This window comes from Lampetra planeri, chromosome 15 (assembly GCF_965212315.1).
Source record: "Lampetra planeri chromosome 15, kcLamPlan1.2.h2, whole genome shotgun sequence".
Classification (NCBI taxonomy): Eukaryota; Metazoa; Chordata; class Hyperoartia; order Petromyzontiformes; family Petromyzontidae; genus Lampetra; species Lampetra planeri.
The window spans coordinates 169,496-190,277 of NC_136121.1; the positions used below are offsets into that span (position 1 = coordinate 169,496).

The window sequence follows — 20,782 nt, forward strand, 5'->3', positions numbered from 1 at the left end:
CAGCCTACGGTACGAGTGCACTAGTGGCCACGGGAGGTAATGACAGTTGTGATTTATGAAGGGACTAGTGGCTACGGGAATGTTCGAGAAGGGAGCGTGGTCAGCTGACAGAAGAGGACGGGAGAGTCTGCCGGTAGAGGGAGCATCCAGAGTCTGCGAGAATGATCGAGAAGGGGGGCATGGCCTCGTGTTGAGATATAAGGGAGATGCGCGGGCGTTTCGGGGCTGTTGCAGTGGGGTCTCCGCCTGATGTCGTCCACCTGCAGTCGTCTTTCAGTTCCCGAGCCAGTGTCCTGATCACGGTCCTCGCTTCCCCTTATATACCCGCTCGGCCACGCCCTGGTAACTTCAAGCACTTTCCCCAAGTAGATTCTTCCAGCAGACTGTCTTCTACTTCCCTTCTCGAACCTTCCCTCGTACAGTATCCTGCACCTGTTTCCACCCATCTCCACTGACCCCACTATGACGATTGCTATGTACAGTACCCTACACAGGCATGCGTTGCGGTCAACATGATTATCATAACCTCCCTGTCTCATGGGGATTCATATGAATCTATAGCAACTCCTCTGTTCTGCTTTCCGTGAATCCATGTGCATTTTTGTGCGACAGTAGCGCTGCTTGAATAGCATCATTTTGAACCCTTTTAAATTATCTAAAATATGTAATGCCATGTTAGTTGCACAGCACTCAGATTTCTGTTTCGAGCGTTAGTCATCTGCCCTCCATTGTTGTTGGAGGGCGACTGTCTCCAACTGCTTAGTTTTGTCCTTCACGAACCTTCTCCACAGAGGCCAATCTTGACACTGCACTGGTACCAGTCATCGACACGTCCAACCAGCTCCAAATCCTCGAGTACCACATCATCCCATCTCTTCTCTAGCGCATTCCAGCAGAAGATGCTGGGCATGTGGTGTCTGGGCATGTGGGCTACATGACCTAGCCCGGAGGTCGGTAACCAAAATAAGAAGAGCCATTTGTTTTGAATTCAATAAAAAAACTCAATATTTCAAAAGGCGAGTGAACATGGGAGGGTGGGGAGGTAAATGTTTAATAACAAATACAATAAAACATTATAAAGAACAAAGTAGTTTTTTTGTATTACCATTGATAATTATTTGGCGAGGCAGGTTGTGGTGATGGCGAGGAATCCAGGTGGATGATTCTTCCTGTTTGGGGAGCGATAGTTAGCGCACTGCGCTACGAACCCAGTGACACAGGTTCGATTCCCGCTCACGGCCAACACCAGCGACGATTATCTGAACCGGTCCTGGGCTTCCTCTAGGTCGACTCAGCCTCAAATGAGTACCTGGTGCAGTGTGTAAATGTGGCCACTCGGGCGACAAAGGCGGTCGGAGCAGCGCTTGCCACCCACCCCCTCGTGTACTATTTAGGCCTTCGTAGGTGCTCGCTAACAGCACTTGCCCCAACAGTCTGGTCAAGGCTACACGGGGGAAAACTTTGTATGTGTGTGTATGTGTGTGTGTGTATGTGTGTGTTTGTATGTCTGTCGCTCCGCACGAAGCTTCAGGTCTTCTCGGCCACGGTCATTCCCTCCCTTCTCTATGCTTGCGAAACGTGGACCCCCCTAGTGGAGCATCTTCGCCGGTTGGAAACATTTAGGCTGGCCTGCCTACGATCCATCCTGGGTTTAACCAGGCTGGATTGTGTGAGGAGCTCACAAGTCCTTGAAAGATCTGGGCAAAGTCCCATCAGTGAGCTCCTCCGGCAGGCAAGGCTGCGTTGGCTGGGTCATGTAGCCCGCATGCCCAGCCACCGCATGCCTAAACAGCTTTTGTTCGGCCGGATCGAGGGGGCTAAACGGGCGCGGCACGGGCTAGAGAAGAGATGGAGTGATGTGGTACAGGAGGACGTGGAGCTGAGTGGACTTGCCGATGACTGGTACCAGCGGTGTCAAGATCGGCCTCAGTGGAGGAGGCTCGTGAAGGACGCTACTGGGCAGTTGGAGGCAGTCGCCCTCCAACAACAACGGAGGGCGGAGGAGCGACGCTCACAACAACGAGCGGAGCGCCGGGTGGCTAAAGCACAGCAAGTTGGCACAGTAGGGGGCACAGGTGGTGCATCAGCCAGTCATCTCGGTCATCTCGGTCAGTCGACCCGTGGCACCTGGGTCTGCCCCGTGACCTCCTGCCAGCGGGCGTTCGACACTTCACGTGGCCTCAAGGTGCACATGGCCTGGCACAAGCGTCGTGGTGACGTCACCGCCACTTAGTGGCGAATGGCGGTTGTTGTTGTTTGTATGTGTGCTTATGTGTGTGTAGACGAGCCTACTCCACCTTTATCTTTGTGTGCGTGTTCACATTCGGAATTGACTACTTTCTGTTCACAATCAATATTAAAATCATCTATTGGATACAGTTCCATTAGTTTAATAATGGGTAGTGTTAGGGTAGATATTCGATCAAATGAAATAATGGGCCGTCCATAAATGACGTCACGCACCTGGGGGGGGGAGGTCAGACATTTGTGACGATGTGTGACGAGGGGGGGGGGGGTGATAAATGTGACGTCACATCAAAATGCCCAGCTTTAAATAAATATAGACAACACGTTCTACTTAATAAATGGTTTCTCCTACAACATCAGAGTGCAGCGCCAGATTAAATACGCACTACAATGACAATAGTTTAAAGCGATTTGAAGCATGTTTAAATTTGGGGGGGGGGGGGGGGGCAGAGCTGTGTGACGTCATATTTGATGGGGGGTCTGACTTTTTGTGACGCCGTGTGACGAAGTGACGAAGGTGGGGGGGGGGGGTCAAAAATCGTCAAAAATCGCGTGACGTCATTTATGGACGGCCCCTAATCATATGAAGTCCAGAGCATATGAACAGTGATACGATACAGGTAGCCATAGAAAACGGATAAGAGCGCGATGGAGTACTGAGAAAAATGGTAGGGGAGGCACAACTATTTTCGGTTATGGGATTTTACCTTGATTTTGGGGGGACATTGTTAAGTTTCCAACATACTGAAAATACCGGTTACGGATCATTCTCGGGTAACTAACCCTTCCGTAACCCGGTGAACTGCCTGTACATAAAGTATGGCAGCTTGCTTAAATTACGATTTTTTTATCGTTTAAGGAGTAAAGATATGTTACGTTTATCTGGATGAATCTTTCTTAAAGATGTTTATGTCATATATGTGAATCAGTGTTGTGCTCTGAGGCCAGGTGAGATGTTATGGTCTTAGTTATTGCAAGCACATCGTGCATTTATCTCTGAGTAAAATCATCAAAGAATAGCACAGGATATCTTCAAAGGAAAAAAGAAAACCCCTGAATTTTTACATCAATATCTATACATCAATACTCTAACTTCCAGGATGCCTAGTTCTTGGCATACCTTAGTTATTATTATTATGATGCTTGTTTACCCGAAAAAGCTTCGCTGAGGCTGAACTCTTATTCAGGAGGGTCCTGTTAAGTTTTTGTAGTAGGGGGTGGTGTTTACTACGTGTTTCACAATTCATTAATATGCAAATATTTTCTGTGGAACCTAACCCTTCCGTAACCCGGGGACTGCCGGTTATTGAGAGGACTTCGCTCCTCCCTCCCGAGGTAAGATGGCGGCCTCTCTTCATCCGCCCTGATGACGTCTGCAAGCGCCCGCCCTCCCCCTCCGCACGTCACGTAACGCGCCCCCACTCTCGCAAGAATTCGGCGGCGCTGCGTGCGGACGCCTCGAACAGGGCCCGGGCTGCTGAGGCGAACTGCGCGGCGCGGTGAGGAGAAGCGAGAGAGGCGAGGAGAGGCTCCCCGCACCACTCACGACTCACCGCGACACTCACCAGCCACCCAGCGATGCTCACCACTCATTCGCTCAGAGCGACGCTCACCCCTCACACTGCTCAGCGATACTCACAACCACTCACGTCGAGACTGACCACCGCGCATAGCGAGTCTCATCCCTCGCTAATCGGCGAGGATCGCCACTCATTCACTACGAGACTCACCACTCATTCACTACGAGATTCACCACTCATTCACTCATTCACTACGAGACTCACCACTCATTCACTCATTCACTACGAGACTCACCACTCGCCACTCATTCACTACGAGATTCACCACTCATTCACTCACCACTCATTCACTCACCACTCGCCACTCATTCACTACGAGATTCACCACTCATTCACTACGATACTCACCACTCATTCACTCGCCACGTATTCACTCTCCACTCATTCACTCACCGCTCATTCCAGAGGTGGGACAAAGTCATTGTTATGCAAGTCCAAGTCGAGTCGCAAGTCATCAAATTCATGACTCGAGTCTGACTCGAGTCCAAGTCACATGACTCGAGTCCACATCTCATAGGTGGGACAAAGTCATTGTTATGCAAGTCCAAGTCGAGTCGCAAGTCATCAAATTCATGACTCGAGTCTGACTCGAGTCCAAGTCACATGACTCGAGTCCACACCTCTGGCTCATTCACTCACCACTCATTCACTACGAGATTCACTACTCATTCACTCACCACTCATTCACTACGAGAATCACCACTCGCCACTCATTCACTACGAGATTCACCACTCATTCACGACGAGACTCACCCCTCAATCACTAACACACACATGGAGACGTATTCAACATTAAATCTGCTCCACGCGGCAATGATAACTGCTTGTGGTCGCCTTGGGCAAAGGGATGACGCCATTGGTGCAAGTCGCGTTACACAACTGGGCGCTCTTGCCAGGGCCATAAAATTAAATACCACCCCAATATTCTAGACACGCGTCTCACCAAAACATCACTATACCCGCGTAAAATTACTACACCGTTTGATGTCATTGTCCTCGAGACGTGAGGCCTACAGCGTACACAGAACAAGTGCACGGCATGAGTATATTGCATATGTTTACATTGATATACGCCATATAAACATGTATATATTACCTTTATGTGCTGTGAGAGAAATACTTTGCAGAAAGTGGTTACTCTCTTTACTAACGCCTGAAAGGATGATGGGCTGAGTGAACTCCGAGTCATTTAACCTCGGCCACCTTCCAAATTGGGTCAAGCGCCATGTTACAGCGCCGCCAGCCCAAGGCGTCTTTGTGTGACCACGAGGGTCAGTGACATATTCGATTGCTGGCGTGCCTTGAGTCTTCAAAATATGAGATTTCTGAACGCATTCGATGAGAGATTGTATACGTGACGTGATTTTGGTGGATTCAGAGCCAGCTCAATGCGTCTGATTGATGAAGAGTCAGGATATGTAAAAATGTCTTAAAAACAATCGTTAATCCTACATTTCAATCCTTAATTTCGTTTTTAATTCGTGGAGTTATGTCAATTGCGGATGCATACATAAGTGATCAAACCATGCTCCACATGTAGCACCCGCAGCATGTTTGTGTGCACGCATGCATATCCTGGGATGTGCACCTCAGCAGCTGCGGAGGTGACAGGAGGTCAGGTCACGAGTCTCGGCCTGACTGCGAGAGAAAGATTCAATAGCCCACATGCTGTGACGTCAGACAGACCGCTTTTTCATAATAACATTAATCGATAGATTTTATTAGTTTACACGGGTAAGACACCTTCAGCCTTAAACTGTTGTACAAAGAATGACAAACAGAGGACCTTGGTGAAAAAAGGAAGCTATAGCAGTATAGAAATCAGAACATTGCAGACGCTGAGTAGCAAACACATTTGTGGAAAACAACATTCAAGCCATGTACCACCCAAATAACACTGGCAGGTGACACGGAAATATAACGTCAAATCGCGTGGGGTTTGCTAACCACGTGCAAGAAATCATGGGATACATTAAATGCCAGGGAGGGAAAGAGGGATTTAATCCGACACCACAAAGGGAGTTCATTCCAAATTGGAGGGGTGACACCGCGAGGTGATTTCCCACCATTGCTGGTTTTCAATCTAGGTACATGAAGGTGAAGTAGAGAGGGGATTCTAAGGCAAGGTGATGGGGACTGGAGTGAAAGGTGGTTACAGAGGTAATTAACTGATTTGTTTTGGAGTATTTTGAGGATGAATGATACCCAATGACTGTCTCAATTAAGGGGCGTTAGATTTGCGTTTAGAGTTCCGTGGTGTTTTCTGTAAGGGGCATCAGTGCAAAACGAAGAACGGCTGAATGTTACAGGGGGACCACGCATTTCAGAAATCTCTGAGGCCAGTCTGGAGATGTCAAGACAGCCGTCAAAATAGGGAGAATTGTAGCTTTGACGATGTCCATTCTAAAACTGAGGGTAATACAATGTCTGTTTATGAAGAAGAAATAAAATTTAAACTTGAACGTCTGGAGTTTATATTTATATATGTAGATAATGTGTACATGATGATGTTCGGAATACATATGATCCCTGACCAAATAAATATCACCATTGGAACCTCATTTGCCAGTAAAAAATATGATAATTGTTTTTTTACCCTTCTATCTGGCAACAAAACTGACACCTTTTTTACAAGGAGTCATGTTTACATAGACCACAATACCTGCAGTCATCATGCAAACAAAAAACATAACTCTGATAATGTGCACTGTCCTTGAACTTGATTGGTCCACACCCGAGACAGCTTTCTTTAGAGCCTAGTCTCACATGGGTTGGACCAGATGACGCCAAAAGGCACACAACTCAAAGACAATGCACCATCAGAGTATGCGAGCTCGGGGTAAGCATTTACACCATTGGAACCTCAATTGCCAGTAAAACACATGATAATTGTTTTTTTACCCTTCTATCTGGCAACAAAACTGACACCTTTTTTACAAGGAGTCATGTTTACATAGACCACAATACCTGCAGTCATAATGCAAACAAAAAACATAACTCTGATAATGTGCACTGTCCTTGAACTTGATTGGTCCACTCAACTTCAAGGACAGTGCACATTATCAGAGTTATGTTTTTTGTTTGCATTATGACTGCAGGTATTGTGGTCTATGTAAACATGACTCCTTGTAAAAAAGGTGTCAGTTTTGTTGCCAGATAGAAGGGTAAAAAACCAATGATCATATAAATATCTTCCATTTGGAAATACAAAAAATGTGGCAATAATCATAGGCAGGTTGGTATGGATGTAACCATGTGGATCGTGTAAAGATCTCAGATCTTGCAGAGGAAACCAATTTTTCTTAGAAGCATGTTCTATATGATCATGGAAAGAGATTTTGGAATCTAGGATAACACTCAGATATTGCACATTTTCAAAGAGTTCAATTTGCTGAAAGCCCAGAGACACTATTTACTCAAAAAACTATTAAATTGTATTTGCATTTATGGCAGGTCTAAGGGCAGCCAATTGTTATTGTAGGGACTGAAAATCCTGTTGAAATTTGTAGTAAAGATCATCCAGATATTTGTGAGAGACGATGAGGCTTGTTATCAGCAAATTGATTTATAACCCAAGTGGATTAACGATTGAGCTAGGTAGTTAACTTTGAGTGAGAACAAAATGGGGCCCAGGATAGAGCCTTGAGGAAAACCCTTTCAGATTGAGGTTTTATCAGATTAATTGTTTAGAGGAACAAGCTGAAAACGGTTAGGTTACTATGGACCCAACTTATTGTCAAGTTGGAAAAGTTTAGGCATTCTAATCAACTGTGTAGGATGTCATTATCGACAGTGCCAAAAACCTGAGGTGCAGGAAGAACACCGCTGAAGACAAGGAGTATGAAGCACCACCGAAGTAGTGCTGTAATTCTTGCGAAAGCCAGATTGTTTGGGATAGAGCAGATTAGAAAAATAATAGATCACGACGTTTCGATCGCAACACAAGCTATCGTCATCAGGTGGGACAACCACAGCAAGAAAAAACTGCTGAAGTAGGCGAGAGATCTGCCGTGGCACGATGTTATATAGGACTCGGCAGTAGGGGGGGAGAAAGAAGTGGGGGGGGGAAGGAGGGGGGACAGAAAGTGGACCCCGCAGCCAGCACCTTGGCATCCCATTTGTGCAGACGGCAAACAAAAGCAGTTTTCTATTCTTGGGGAACTGGCTTTCTCTGAGGGCTATGGGTTTAAAACTTTTGTTTGCCACAAGACGGAGGCCAATAGCTGGAAGTTAATCTGCACCGACAGCAGAAGAGTTTAAACACATCCGAATCGGGGAGGAATTTGTATTCCTGATGCAAGGTTGGTAAATGCAGAAGGCCAGGAGGCTGCATATCAGGAGTAGGGCAAGGTTTGTTCGAGTTAAAGTTACGGCCTACTGAGATAAAATAGTAATTGGACCATTTATGACATATCAGGTAAGAGGCATTTACCAGCAATTGATAGCTTAGGCAGTACTCCATAGTCAACAGTTTTGTCATCAAGAGTCTTCATAGCGTACCAGAAAAGCTTGGGATCGTCATATCCTGACAGCTTTACTGTATCAGTAACTTTTTATTAAATGGTCTTTAATAGCATTTCATTGAATGCTCTTTGATGCTTAACTTACTATTTTCATATCATTGAATGTGTTTTATGTTTTCTACAGTGTCATTTATTTATAAAGATAATGTACATTTTGACTTTGATGTTTTATCTTTTCTATTAGAGCAGAAGGAAGATAAACAGAAACGGCCAAGAGGGTTTCTACACATCTAACAAGCTATGGCTGCCAACTACCAGCAAACACGCAAAAAGAGATCCTCACTGCAAGGTAATCCAGGCATACGTTGCGGTCAACATGATTATCATAACCGCCCTGTCTTGCAACTTCTCTGTTCTGGCTTCCCTGAATCCATGTGCATTTTCATGTGACATCATCGCTGCTTGAATAGCATTGTTTTTAACCATACTTTAATTATTTAAAATATGTAATGCCATTTTAGTTGCACAGCATTCAGCTTTCTGTTGTGAGCATCAGTCCTCTGCCCTCCATTGTCGTTATAGGGCGACTGCCTCCAACGCCTTAGTTTTGTCCTTCATGAACCTCCTCCACAGAGGTTAATCTTGACACCGCACTGGTACCAGTCATCACACGTCCAACCAGCTCCAAATCTTCCAGTACCACATCATCCCATCTCTTCTCTAGCGCATGCTGCATCTGTTTTGCCCCTCATTCCAACAGAAGATGCACGTGGTGTCTGGGCACGTGGTGTCTGGGCACGTGGTGTCTGGGCACGTGGTGTCTGGGCACGTGGTGTCTGGGCACGTGGTGTCTGGGCACGTGGTGTCTGGGCACGTGGTGTCTGGGCACGTGGTGTCTGGGCACGTGGTGTCTGGGCACGTGGGCTACATGACCTAGCTCAGGGGTCTGCAACCAAAATAACGAGCCATTTTATTCGAATTCAATAAAGAACTCAATCTTCTTGGTTCTTTCGGTAAAGTCACATAGAATGGAAATAATAAAATAATAAAAATAAAACATTAAATAATTCTCACGACGTTTCGGCCACAACGCAAGCAGCCGTCCTCAGGTGAAGAACAGGTCTGTCGAGACGACTCTGTCTCGTCTCGACAGACCTGTTCTTCACCTGACAGACCTGTTCTTCACCTGAGGACGGCTGCTTGCGTTGTGGCCGAAACGTCGTGAGAATTATTTTATAATGTTTTATTTTTATTTTATTCCATTCTATGTGACTTTACCGAAAGAACCAAGAAGATGAATCCTTGCAGTCACGAAAGCTTTAAATCGAAAAAGAACTCAATATTTAAAAAGCCGCAATGCATGTGAATATGAGATGGTGGTCCCTAATAATTTTTTTTTTTAAAGTAGCAGTCCTTAAAGAGACCCGCTGCGAAGGAGCTCACCGATGCAACTGTCCAGATTGTTGCAGGATATCTGAGCTCCTTACATGATCCAATCTGATTACATCCATGTCAGCCTGCATATGATTTAACACGTTTTTGTAGTTTCCAATAGGAGAGATTTATTTGGTCAGGGATCATGTATTCCTAACATCTTCATCTTCACATTATCCACATTGTACATAGATCTGGACTTAAAGCTTTCGTGACTGCAGGAATTCATATTCTTTGAGTCTTTCGGTAAAGTCACATTGATAGGTTAAAATTTAAATAAAATTTAAATAAACAAAAAACTACGACGTTTCGATCACAACACAAGCGATAATAATCCGGAGGAAGAAAGAGGGGGAAAGCTGCTGAGGCAGACTGTTTTAAGGGTTTAAAATGGGTGTAGCCCAAGGGTCATAAACGACGTGGGCAGGGCTAGTGATGTTAATCTGAGAAATTAGCATGTTAATGTAAGATCGGTGAGCGGCCTCCACGACAAGGGCACGGAGATGGCTGTGTTATGTGAGAGATTAGCATGTTAATGTAAGATCGCAGAGCCACCGCCACGTCGAGGTCGGCGCGCGGAGGTGGCTGTGTTGGTGTGACATTTTTTTTACCTGTTAAAGTAAAATCGGAGAGCGAAAGCCACGGGGAAAATAAAACGAACATTGGAAGATGACAGGATGAGAACATCACAGCCAGTTATGACTTAAACTGGTAGATCCCATCTGTGAAGGATAGGATCCCTGAATACTCTGGCGTCTATAAACTAAGCTGTGTCTACAATATGAGATCTCTTTTACCAGTGGCAAAATATAGTAGTAGGTTTTTACCCTTTTAAACTGGTACAAAACTGACACCTTTATTCAAGGCATCATGTTTGCAATAACCACAACACAAGTAGTCAAAAAAGCAAACAAAAAGAAGCAACTCTGATAATGATAATAATATGCACTGTCCTTGAAGTTGATTGGTCCACACCCGAGACGGCTTTCTTTAGAGCCTAGTCCCCATTGGTGTTGGACCAGATGACACCAGAAGGCGTACAACTCAAACACAGTGCAATATCAGAGTATTGAGAGCTCGGGGTAAGCATTTACACTATGAGATCTCTTTTACCAGTGGCAAAATATAGCAGTAGGTTTTCACCCTTTTAAACTGGTACAAAACTGACACCTTTATTCAAGGCATCATGTTTGCAATAACCACAACACAAGTAGTCAAAAAAGCAAACAAAAAGAAGCAACTATGATAATGATAATAATATGCACTGTCCTTGAAATAAAGATGTCAGTTTTGTACCAGTTTAAAAGGGTAAAAACCTACTACTATATTTTGCCACTGGTAAAAGAGATCTCATAGTGTAAATGTTTACCCCGAGCTCTCAATACTCTGATATTGCACTGTGTTTGAGTTATACGCCTTCTGGTGTCATCTGGTCCAACACCAATGGGGACTAGGCTCTAAAGAAAGCCGTCTCAGGTGTGGACCAATCAACTTCAAGGACAGTGCATATTATTATCATTATCAGAGTTGCTTCTTTTTAAATCCTTTATATTAAGTTCACTTGCTTGCTTGCTTAGGACCGTGCAAATTTTTCGGTCGTTTTTTAACCCACTTCCCGTGATCCAATCGAGCTGACATTTTCCACACAGACTCGTTGTGCATGACAATTAATGTTCGTGAAATTTTTTTTCCTAAATTTTACACTTTTTAGGACAAAAATATTATATTTAATTACCAATTACTTAATGCTGCCATGCAATCATCTGACCCATAGGTGGCAGCCATCTCAAGCCAGAGGACGAGAGGACTCTAGCCGCCACGCATATAAAGGATTTATAGTGAAAAACTTTGTTTTTACGGGTTATACTTGTTGTTTGCTTTTTTGACTACTTGTGGTTATTGCAAACATGATGCCTTGAATAAAGGTGTCAGTTTTGTACCAGTTTAAAAGGGTAAAAACCTACTACTATATTTTGCCACTGGGAAAAGAGATCTCATAGTGTGAATGCTTACCCCGAGCTCTCAATACTCTGATATTGCACTGTGTTTGAGTTGTACGCCTTCTGGTGTCATCTGGTCCAACACCAATGGGGACTAGGCTCTAAAGAAAGCCGTCTCGGGTGTGGACCAATCAACTTCAAGGACAGTGCATATTATTATCATTATCAGAGTTGCTTCTTTTTGTTTGCTTTTTTGACTACTTGTGTTGTGGTTATTGCAAACATGATGCCTTGAATAAAGGTGTCAGTTTTGTACCAGTTTAAAAGGGTAAAAACCTACTACTATATTTTGCCACTGGTAAAAGAGATCTCATAGTGTAAATGCTTACCCCGAGCTCTCAATGCTCTGATATTGCACTGTGTTTGAGTTGTACGCCTTCTGGTGTCATCTGGTCCAACACCAATGGGGACTAGGCTCTAAAGAAAGCCGTCTCGGGTGTGGACCAATCAACTTCAAGGACAGTGCATATTATCATTATCAGAGTTGCTTCTTTTTGTTTGCTTTTTTGACTACTTGTGTTGTGGTTATTGCAAACATGATGCCTTGAATAAAGGTGTCAGTTATGTACCAATTTAAAAGGGTAAAAACCTACTACTATAAGCTGTGTCTGTGGCAGTAGTTACATTGGGGAAACTAAGCGACATGTCTTGGACCGTGTTCGTGAACATAAGGCAGATTTGAAACACGGTAGGACCAACACGTCGTCTGTGGCTGATCATTGTTTTAATGCGGTTGGCTCACACTAAATTGATTTCTCTAAGACGAAGGTACTTTGCAAGCCCACTGGCTATCAACAACGATTAATTCATGAAGTCATCCACATATACAGACACAGACAATTTCAACCGAGAGGATGGGTACAAACTCAGCAATCATTGAAAGGACGTCGTCAACCAGTTTAAGTCATAACTGGCTGTGATGTTCTCATCCTGTCACCTTCCGATGTTAGTTTTTATTTTCCCCGTGGCTTCGACTCTCCGATTTTACATTAACAGGTTAAAAAATAAATTCTCACACCAACACAGCCACCTCCGCGCGCCGACCTCGACGTGGCGGAGGCTCTGCGATCTTACATTAACATGCTAATTTCTCACATTAACATCACTAGCCCTGCCCACGTCTTTATGACCTTTGGTCTACACCCATTTTAAACCTTTAAAACAGTCTGCCTCAGCAGCTTCCCCCTCTTTCTTCTTCCTGATGACAATCGCTTGTGTTGTGATCGAAACGTCGCATTTTTTATTTAATTTGTATCTATTTCAACCTATCTATGTGACTACCGAAATACCCAAAGAATATTATACGTAGAGTTTTGCTGATCTGTCCCTAATACCTGACACTACTGTGTGTAACGCTGGCTAGGTTACGTGGATTTTCATGCAATAAAATAGTTTTTCATTAAAGGTTTATTAAAATTGTAACTAATTATTAGTTTGTCACAAGAATAATACATTTTCTCCAAGAATATACCAGCGCTGCTTTTGAAAAAAGCCAAGTGCGCCGCTTTTTTGTATTTCTATCATTTTATCTATTAGTTTTTCACACCATTGCAGAGTAATAAATTATCTATTCAGTTAATTTGTGTGACAATATTTAATATTTTTTGGATATCGAACAGAAATTGAAATAAAGAAGCAGAATCACTTTTAATTTGAATTCGGTGCAGTTTCACTTTGATGACTTTTGCTCTCACAGTGCAAATTTGTGAAAGTGAGTGAACACGACCTGTCCTTCCAGGTTATAAACAGTGCATTTTTTGTATTCACATCAATGCAGAAATGTAATTGATTAAATCAATTCAACACAATCTTAAATTTGTTATCTTTTTCATTCAATATAAATTGTATGAACACATCATAGACACTAGTACATAAGGTTTAGAAAAATGGAAAATCCTGACTTTCAAATTTCATTTTTAATAGTTTTCCCCGGGGGAAACTCAAGAGACCAGGATAGTAATATTTGCAGGTAACCTGGGTCACTGTTGCTCTGGTTGTGACATGGAAATTCAAATTACGAATATTTTTTATTCCCATGTAATAATAGGTACAGATACTCGCACAGATACTCCGCCTTTTACACAACGAAATTTCGGAGCATGCAAAAATTGCTGTTTTTATGCCCATTATTTTTTAATTTCCATGTTTAATCACTAGGTGGCAGCAGAAATGTGTGTGATCCGTAAACAAAGAACATCTACGTCAAGTGAAAATCTGGACTGGCCACAGGAAGGCGTCGCTGGGTCCCAAATACTGTATACTGTAATTGGAAAATAAAAATATAGCACTTAGGACCAAGGTCATGCCTCATTTATTCCACAAATGTATATCATAAATCAAACTGGGCCACCCCCACTTTCACCCATACCATGAATGCCAAAACAGCAGCTGGCTGCAGGGTGATGCAGTTGAAAAATAAATGGCGGTGAGGGGGTTAACATGGACTACAGCACTGAGAATGACGTTTGATATGGCTTTGCAATGCACAACTCTATAAATGTTCGAGATTTGTTGCACATGCAACATGCTTTAGCTGTGTAGGGTCACGTGGCCGCTGACTGCTACATTAAACTGTGCTTGATCGTTTTTAATGCATATGACTGCTTATACATATTTCGTAGGATAACTGGATTCATTTCACGGCTCACTTATATGAAATTGCATTTCAAAGCAGAGACAACAAAGTTATGTTGTTTTGTGATGCTGAAGTCATACCTGTCAACCCCTTATTAGTGCCTACCTTATTCCAGACCAATTCAGACCTTATTGGTCACCCCCGTCCCCTTATACATTTCAACATTCATCCTATAAAGTCCCATCACAAGGGAGAAACACAAAAACATTTCTGAAAAATTGTTTATTTTTACTCAATTTCCCTGTACAAGAATACGGGTAAACTGTGGGTTGACAGGTATGCTGAATTGGCAGTGGTGCACAATTAACAAAAAGGCTCAGCACATTTGTCAATGACAACGTTGCCAGAAAAGGATGCATTAATGGTAACATTTTGGGCAATGGTCCCAAATCACAGCACATTGAGGGGTCACTGAATCTCTGGCCTCTATGTGCTGTGACGAAGGGCCATTGCCAGGAACGTTGTCTGATATATTTTCCATTTAAGGTAGTATTATGGTTTAACATCATAGAGTGTTTTGCAGGATTGAAGAATGCAACTCGATTATGTGCAGGAAATGTGCACTGTTATTTATATTGGCTTCATTTGTTATTCAGGAAAGGAGCCAAGAGTACACAATCACCAGCACACGCCTGGCAAGAAAAACCATGGTGTGTTCGAGCATTATCTGTCAGATAGTGAGGTCTCAGCTGGGCTGAAGCGCAAGGAGTTGATTCAGGTACCTTTTAATTGTTGTATCATAAATTTCTACAACCGTGCTCATAGTGAACCTTTACTTTATTGTGAAGTCCATTACAGTAGCTTTGTCTTGGGTTTTGGTTACAAATGTAAGGGAATTTTATATATATAAAATTATTTATTTGCTACCTGTACTTCATGACTAGCAGGGCATGGGCAGCCTACGTTTCCAGGTGCTCTCTGTGTAGTTGTTTATACTTGCGACCTTGTTGTGTGTCTGTTTTGTAGGGACCTTTGCGAATAAATCCCAGAAAATATCAAGAGGCATTTGTTCCTTCACTGGTAAGGTTGAGTTTATTTAAAGTCTGCTGAAATGGTATTGCATTGTTATAATGCCTGTAAAAGGCATCTGGGTTAATATTGTTCCTTTTGTTTAAAATTTATCATGGTTAATCTAACCATGTTTGATTAGATTTATAATAATTTTAGTAAGTTGAAATATTACAGATAATAATTTTTGTATTATGCAAATTAATACATTACCTTCTTATGTAGCTGAAGTATCAATATAGATCATATTACTTTGTGTAAACATGCAAAGGATATCCAAAGATATTTTGTGAAAATTGTTTACATTGATATATATTCTAACTCGTAATACTTTCTTAGCTTTGATCAAAGCGGAATCAGTTAAACTAAACCCACTTATGCCTTGGGAGGTTGAAGCCAGGAACTTAAATAGACCCGATCTTTGTTAGGCGCATCCACGTGTCTCTATTCCTCACCCAGGAAGCGCCGACTTCCCACATCCTCTAGTCTAGGGGCTGTGGTAACACCCACACAGAGCATTGGGACTTCACATGCACAGGCCGATGTTTGAAGATGTCAGCGTGGAGCTCATCTAGCATCTTACTTGGCTTGGCGGCAGATGTTCGGTGGGTGGGATATGGTTTAAAACTGGCAGCCACGTTAGTGGGGTTATCCCCATTAGGCCGCTGTACGTGAGCTGTATCGTTCAGTTTCGTTCCGACAAACGGGGCACTACTTTTTCTTTTGCTCAATATGTTCAACGTTAATAAAAGGTATCCAAGCAAAAAGTTCTCCACGCATTATCCTGCAGTTAATGAGAAAAGTGTAATTTATTGGCGCACTATATTGACTGCGTATTGAGACATATAAAACTGTTGAGCTCGATTTTCAACCAATCAGCATCGAAAATGTAAGTAGGTCAGAGCCAAAATCAAGCCAATATCACTACGCACATGTAAACATGGAGGAGGACTTAAGCAGCGCAGCTTCATCTGATAGCGGCGATCAAGCTCGATTAACACAGGTATGTTTACTCACTTGAATTGAATGTTATGCAAGTTAATATATTGCCAACTGGGTTTATAATTTATTCTTCATATCTTTAATATAGGACTTCTTCGTGAGGCAGCTCAAATAAAATCAGATGAGAGCATTCTGACACACATTCGTGGGAAAGACTGCATTGCAATTGAGGTCTGATACCACAAATCCTGCTATCGAGATTACACAAGATTTCTCAGCAAAACTGAAAAACATATAGGTAGGTACAAAAAAATGTTTGTTCACAAATCTGTGGGGTCACTCCAATTACATTTACATATTGCGTGTGAATGCAATGTAATTCCATAATCAAATTATTTCTCTATAGAAGGTAGGGCTTTAAATATACATGTCCTATCTAATGCTCTGACTGGAGCCTTCACTTAGCAACAGTGAGACGTATGCTGGCATGGTATTTTGCATATGACCGCCAAAATTATGCAAGGTACCTATCAGCATATTGGGTCGAGATGATCAATCTTCCAAAGACTCATCCACACTGCTATGAAGAAGTTACTGCAAAAGGAAACTGGACAGTACAGCGTAAGGATGCTAACAGGTTCTCATCCATAGCTTGTGACCAAGCAATAGAACAAACCTGCAACCGTGATTCAAAGACCAAAGGCGGCATAACTGGGATAACATTGAACAGAGGTGCCGTCCAGCGATGGATACTGTCTCATCCTGAACGTTCTGCAATCACAAGGCAGTGTGAAATGATGGCTGGAATGCAACATGAAGAGAGGGGTCATAAAGAGTTGGATGCAACAAGAATTGCAAAAGACAATGCTGCTGTTATATCTTTGGTTTCAGTGGTTGAGTCTATGATCAATCCCTTGCTGCCTCATGAAGATCTTGTATGTATTAGCTCTGGTGTTGTTGCTACAAAAACTGTCAGAGATGACATACAAAGTGCTTGTGATAAAGGTGAAACAGCTCTGAAATTTTTCATCTAAGATCGAGTCCAGTCATCAAAAACAGACTTCTTCTCTCCAATAAAGTCCTTGAAGCTCACTACGTTTGGGGATCAAATGAAGAAATCATCCAAGACAAAAGATGGAAATCAAGTCATTCTAAAAAATGACAGGAGACTCTTTGCACGACTGTTAGTGATAAGTCAATCCCTGTCTGTAAACTTGAAAGAGATTCTGACATTCACTTGGCAATATCTCATCCCCGCTAGCAAGCACTGATGGTTCATTAGCCAAAACAAATAAGGCTGCTCTTCTAGCTTGTTTATAATCAAAGAACAAGGACTGTCATGTGAACAAGACTGTTGGTGATAATGGTGCTCTACTGATAGATGGCATGGCATTGATCAGGAGTCTCAAGAATATACCAGACACATTCAGTGAGCTTGCTGACGATCTTCTTCAACTTATGATTAAGATGGGTAGAAAGTTCAGTTCTCCAAGGGTCGATTTTGTCATTTATCGCTACCCGGCAGTGAGCATCAAAATGCTGAACGATCAAGACGTGCTGTTGCTGGACAACAATTACTGCAAATATACAGCATCAAGCAGAAGACTCCAAGTCAGTGGACCAAGTTTCTAGCCAGTGGTGAAAATAAAGAAGCCTTGACAGACTTTCTCTTTGAGACATGGAGAACTGTGCCTTTACAAGCAGCTGGAAAAGACATAGCTATCTTTGTGGCACACAGAAATGTATGTCATCAACTCACTCTTAAAGATGGCATTATGTCTGTCAAAGATGTAGAATCTTTGACTTGTGACCATGAAGAAGCTGACACGAGGCTCCTACTTCATGCAAAACATGCCTGGAGTTAACTTTATAATAAGATAATCATCCAGAGTCCTGACACTGATGTTGCTATCATTTCACTTTCAATAATGGCTAAGCTTCCCTCAGCAAAGATGTACTTTCTGACAGGAACAAAAGACAGGCAAAGAATGTTAGATCTCCAGGCTATTGGTTCTGCTTTGGGTCCTTCACTAACAGAGGCACTGATAGGACTACACACATTCACTGGCTGTGACTCAACTAGTTCCTTTTATGGGAAAGGAAAAAGAAACCACTAAATATAGTGTCTGGAAATGCAGAGTACATCAGCGCGTTTGTTGCTCTTGGGAGGCAATTTGAAATGGACAGCACCACATTTGTGACCATAGAACGTTTTGTGTGTGAGCTGTATGGAGAAAAGGTATCAGATGTTAATTTGGCCAGATACAATAGGTTCTGTGTACAGGCCTCTTCCGAACAGGCATTACCTCCAACAAAGTGTAGGGCTGTTACAGAGAGCCCGTTATGCATGGCAGCCTATGGTAAACAAGCACAGTGGGCGGGGCTACGTCAGTGCACGGGCAGGTGCCCTCTACGACGTCCGCGCTTCGGACGTTACGATCCCCCGGGGCCCCACCCCTCAGGGAGGGGGGTGTATAAAAGGGGAATGTATCGGGAGGCTCGGGAGTGATGTTTAGCTAAAGAAGAGGAGGAGGAAGACGTCTGAGATAGAGCCCTGGACTCCCCCTGGTACGCCGTCCTTATCAGGACCGCGCAGGCTCGAGCCAGTGGCGTGGTACCAGAGCCAGTGCTGGTCTGGACTCTGGGTACCGGGCCCGACTGACCAGTGTCGGGCCAAGATAGCCTCCCCTAGCCCATTAGTGGAGGACTCAGAGGCAGGCTAAGGTTAGCCTAGAGGTGTGTCCTCAGATAGACGGGTGAGGGGGCCGATACCCCCTCAATTGTGTATGTCACAAAGTTGGTATTCAAATAAACAAGTGTGCCTCCAACTCCGGTGTCAACGAGTCGTAAGCGTTACTACATCTGGCGTCAGAAGTGAAACAAAGTACGAACATGGATACACGCCGGACGACTCGAGTCGGAGTACCAGGGGCGGAGGACACCGCTGCAGTTGGAGGGCCCGAGATGGCTGAAGATGCCATCGAGCAGCCGGGGCTGGGTGCATCCACGCCACAGCAGCTGGAGGAAGGGGAGCCGTCGACGGAGGGGCTGAGGCAGGCGCACGCGAAGCTGGCCGAGCTGCTGTACGCCGCAGCCGCCATGCTCGACAACATCACGTGGCTGGGGGCTGCGGGACCGCCACGAGGCGACAGCAGCCAACGACCACAGCGCCTTCCCGCCATTTCAACGGAGCAACATTTTGAAACTCCCGCCATCGCCGCAGCTGCTGTTGAGGGCGTGGCCGCTCTAAGCATCGCGTCCAACGGCGGGAGTACAGTGCCTGCCGCGTCACCACGGGTGCGACCGGCGATGCCATCGCTGCTTCGGGCCGACGCTGAGTCGAGTGAGGGAGACGAGGGAGCGCGATCGTCCTCTGCAGCCGCTGCCTTACATCAGCGACTGCCGCCGCTCAAAGAATTTGTGGGCGAGGAGGGCGACTGGGGCGGCTTCCAGCGGCGCTTCCTCGCTCACCAGGAGATGGCACAGTGGACAGACGCCGAGGCTCTCCGAGCACTGCCAGCACTCCTCGACAGCGACGCCCTCGCCACACTAACATCGGCAACGAAGGAGAGGCGTTCCACGCTGCGGAAGGCGATGCAAGTGCTGTCCGCTGTGTATGGGCCACCATCGGACTGTCGTCAACTCTTTTACGATCGCCAGCGGGGGACGAAGGAGTCGCCCCTGGCGTACCGTACAAGCCTCCTGGCGCTGGCAAAGGAAGCCTTTCCACGAATGGACGACGAGGGGATCGACGCCATGGTGACAGAAAAGATACTTTTGCTGGCGGACGACTTAGACATCGTCATTGTCGCACAGGACGATGCAGAAATGTGCTCCCTCCAAGCGGCCCGTCTCCTCCACGCAAACCTGTCCTCTCAACGACGGAAGGCCAGCAAGGCGGCGAGCGGGCGCGCCGTCGCTGCGGCCACCCTCCCGGCGGAAGAGGTTTGCGCCATCAACCATCGACGGCAGCACGGAGCGGGAGCGCGGGAGGACCGGGCCGGTTCAAGCCGTCTACAACGTCCATCGTCGCCACCAGCGCTTCCACGCTGTTATAACTGCGGCATCCGGGGCCACGTCGCCTCGGGGTGCCGCTCTCCTCGGCAGCGCGGGACGACACCTCAACGGGACGCCGGCCCTCGTCACAAGCTCCACCATCATAATCCGGCGAGTCGCGGCACCCCTCATGTTTGGCCCACGCACACGCCCGTCACACACTCGAACACCGCAGCGAAGGGGGGGCAAATATCGCGTACCATGGCACCAACACGCACTGCTCTGGGTACTCACATTGAACCCAGCCAGTGGTCCGTGTTGGCCCATCGGGTTGTAGCCGCGTCATCGGGGTCGTCGGCCGTTGTGGGTCACATCGATGGGGTCGAGGTGCGCATCCTGGTCGATACAGGGGCATCGGCGACCATTATTTCGGAGTTGATTTATAACATTCTCCCTGCCCAGAGCCGTCCTTTGATG

The 20,782-nt window shown here is 44.9% G+C and overlaps 1 protein-coding gene across 6 annotated transcripts in view; it reads left to right on the forward strand.

Annotated features, from left to right (window-relative positions):
- The first annotated feature begins 3,636 nt into the window (after positions 1-3,636).
- Positions 3,637-20,782, forward strand: part of DIS3L2 (DIS3 like 3'-5' exoribonuclease 2) — a 68,158-nt gene continuing 51,012 nt past the window's right edge. For 2 of the 6 annotated variants that reach the window (XM_078600741.1, XM_078600744.1), the window contains exons 1-4: positions 3,637-3,746; positions 8,540-8,639; positions 14,956-15,077; positions 15,326-15,379. In XM_078600741.1, coding sequence (XP_078456867.1) covers positions 8,591-8,639; positions 14,956-15,077; positions 15,326-15,379 — 225 coding nt within the window. In that variant the 5' untranslated portion in view covers positions 3,637-3,746; positions 8,540-8,590. Of the gene's footprint in view, positions 3,766-8,534; positions 8,640-14,955; positions 15,078-15,325; positions 15,380-16,476; positions 16,608-20,782 lie in introns of those variants that run through there. The other 4 variants (XM_078600740.1, XM_078600743.1, XM_078600742.1 and 1 more) reach the window with 3 other exon arrangements.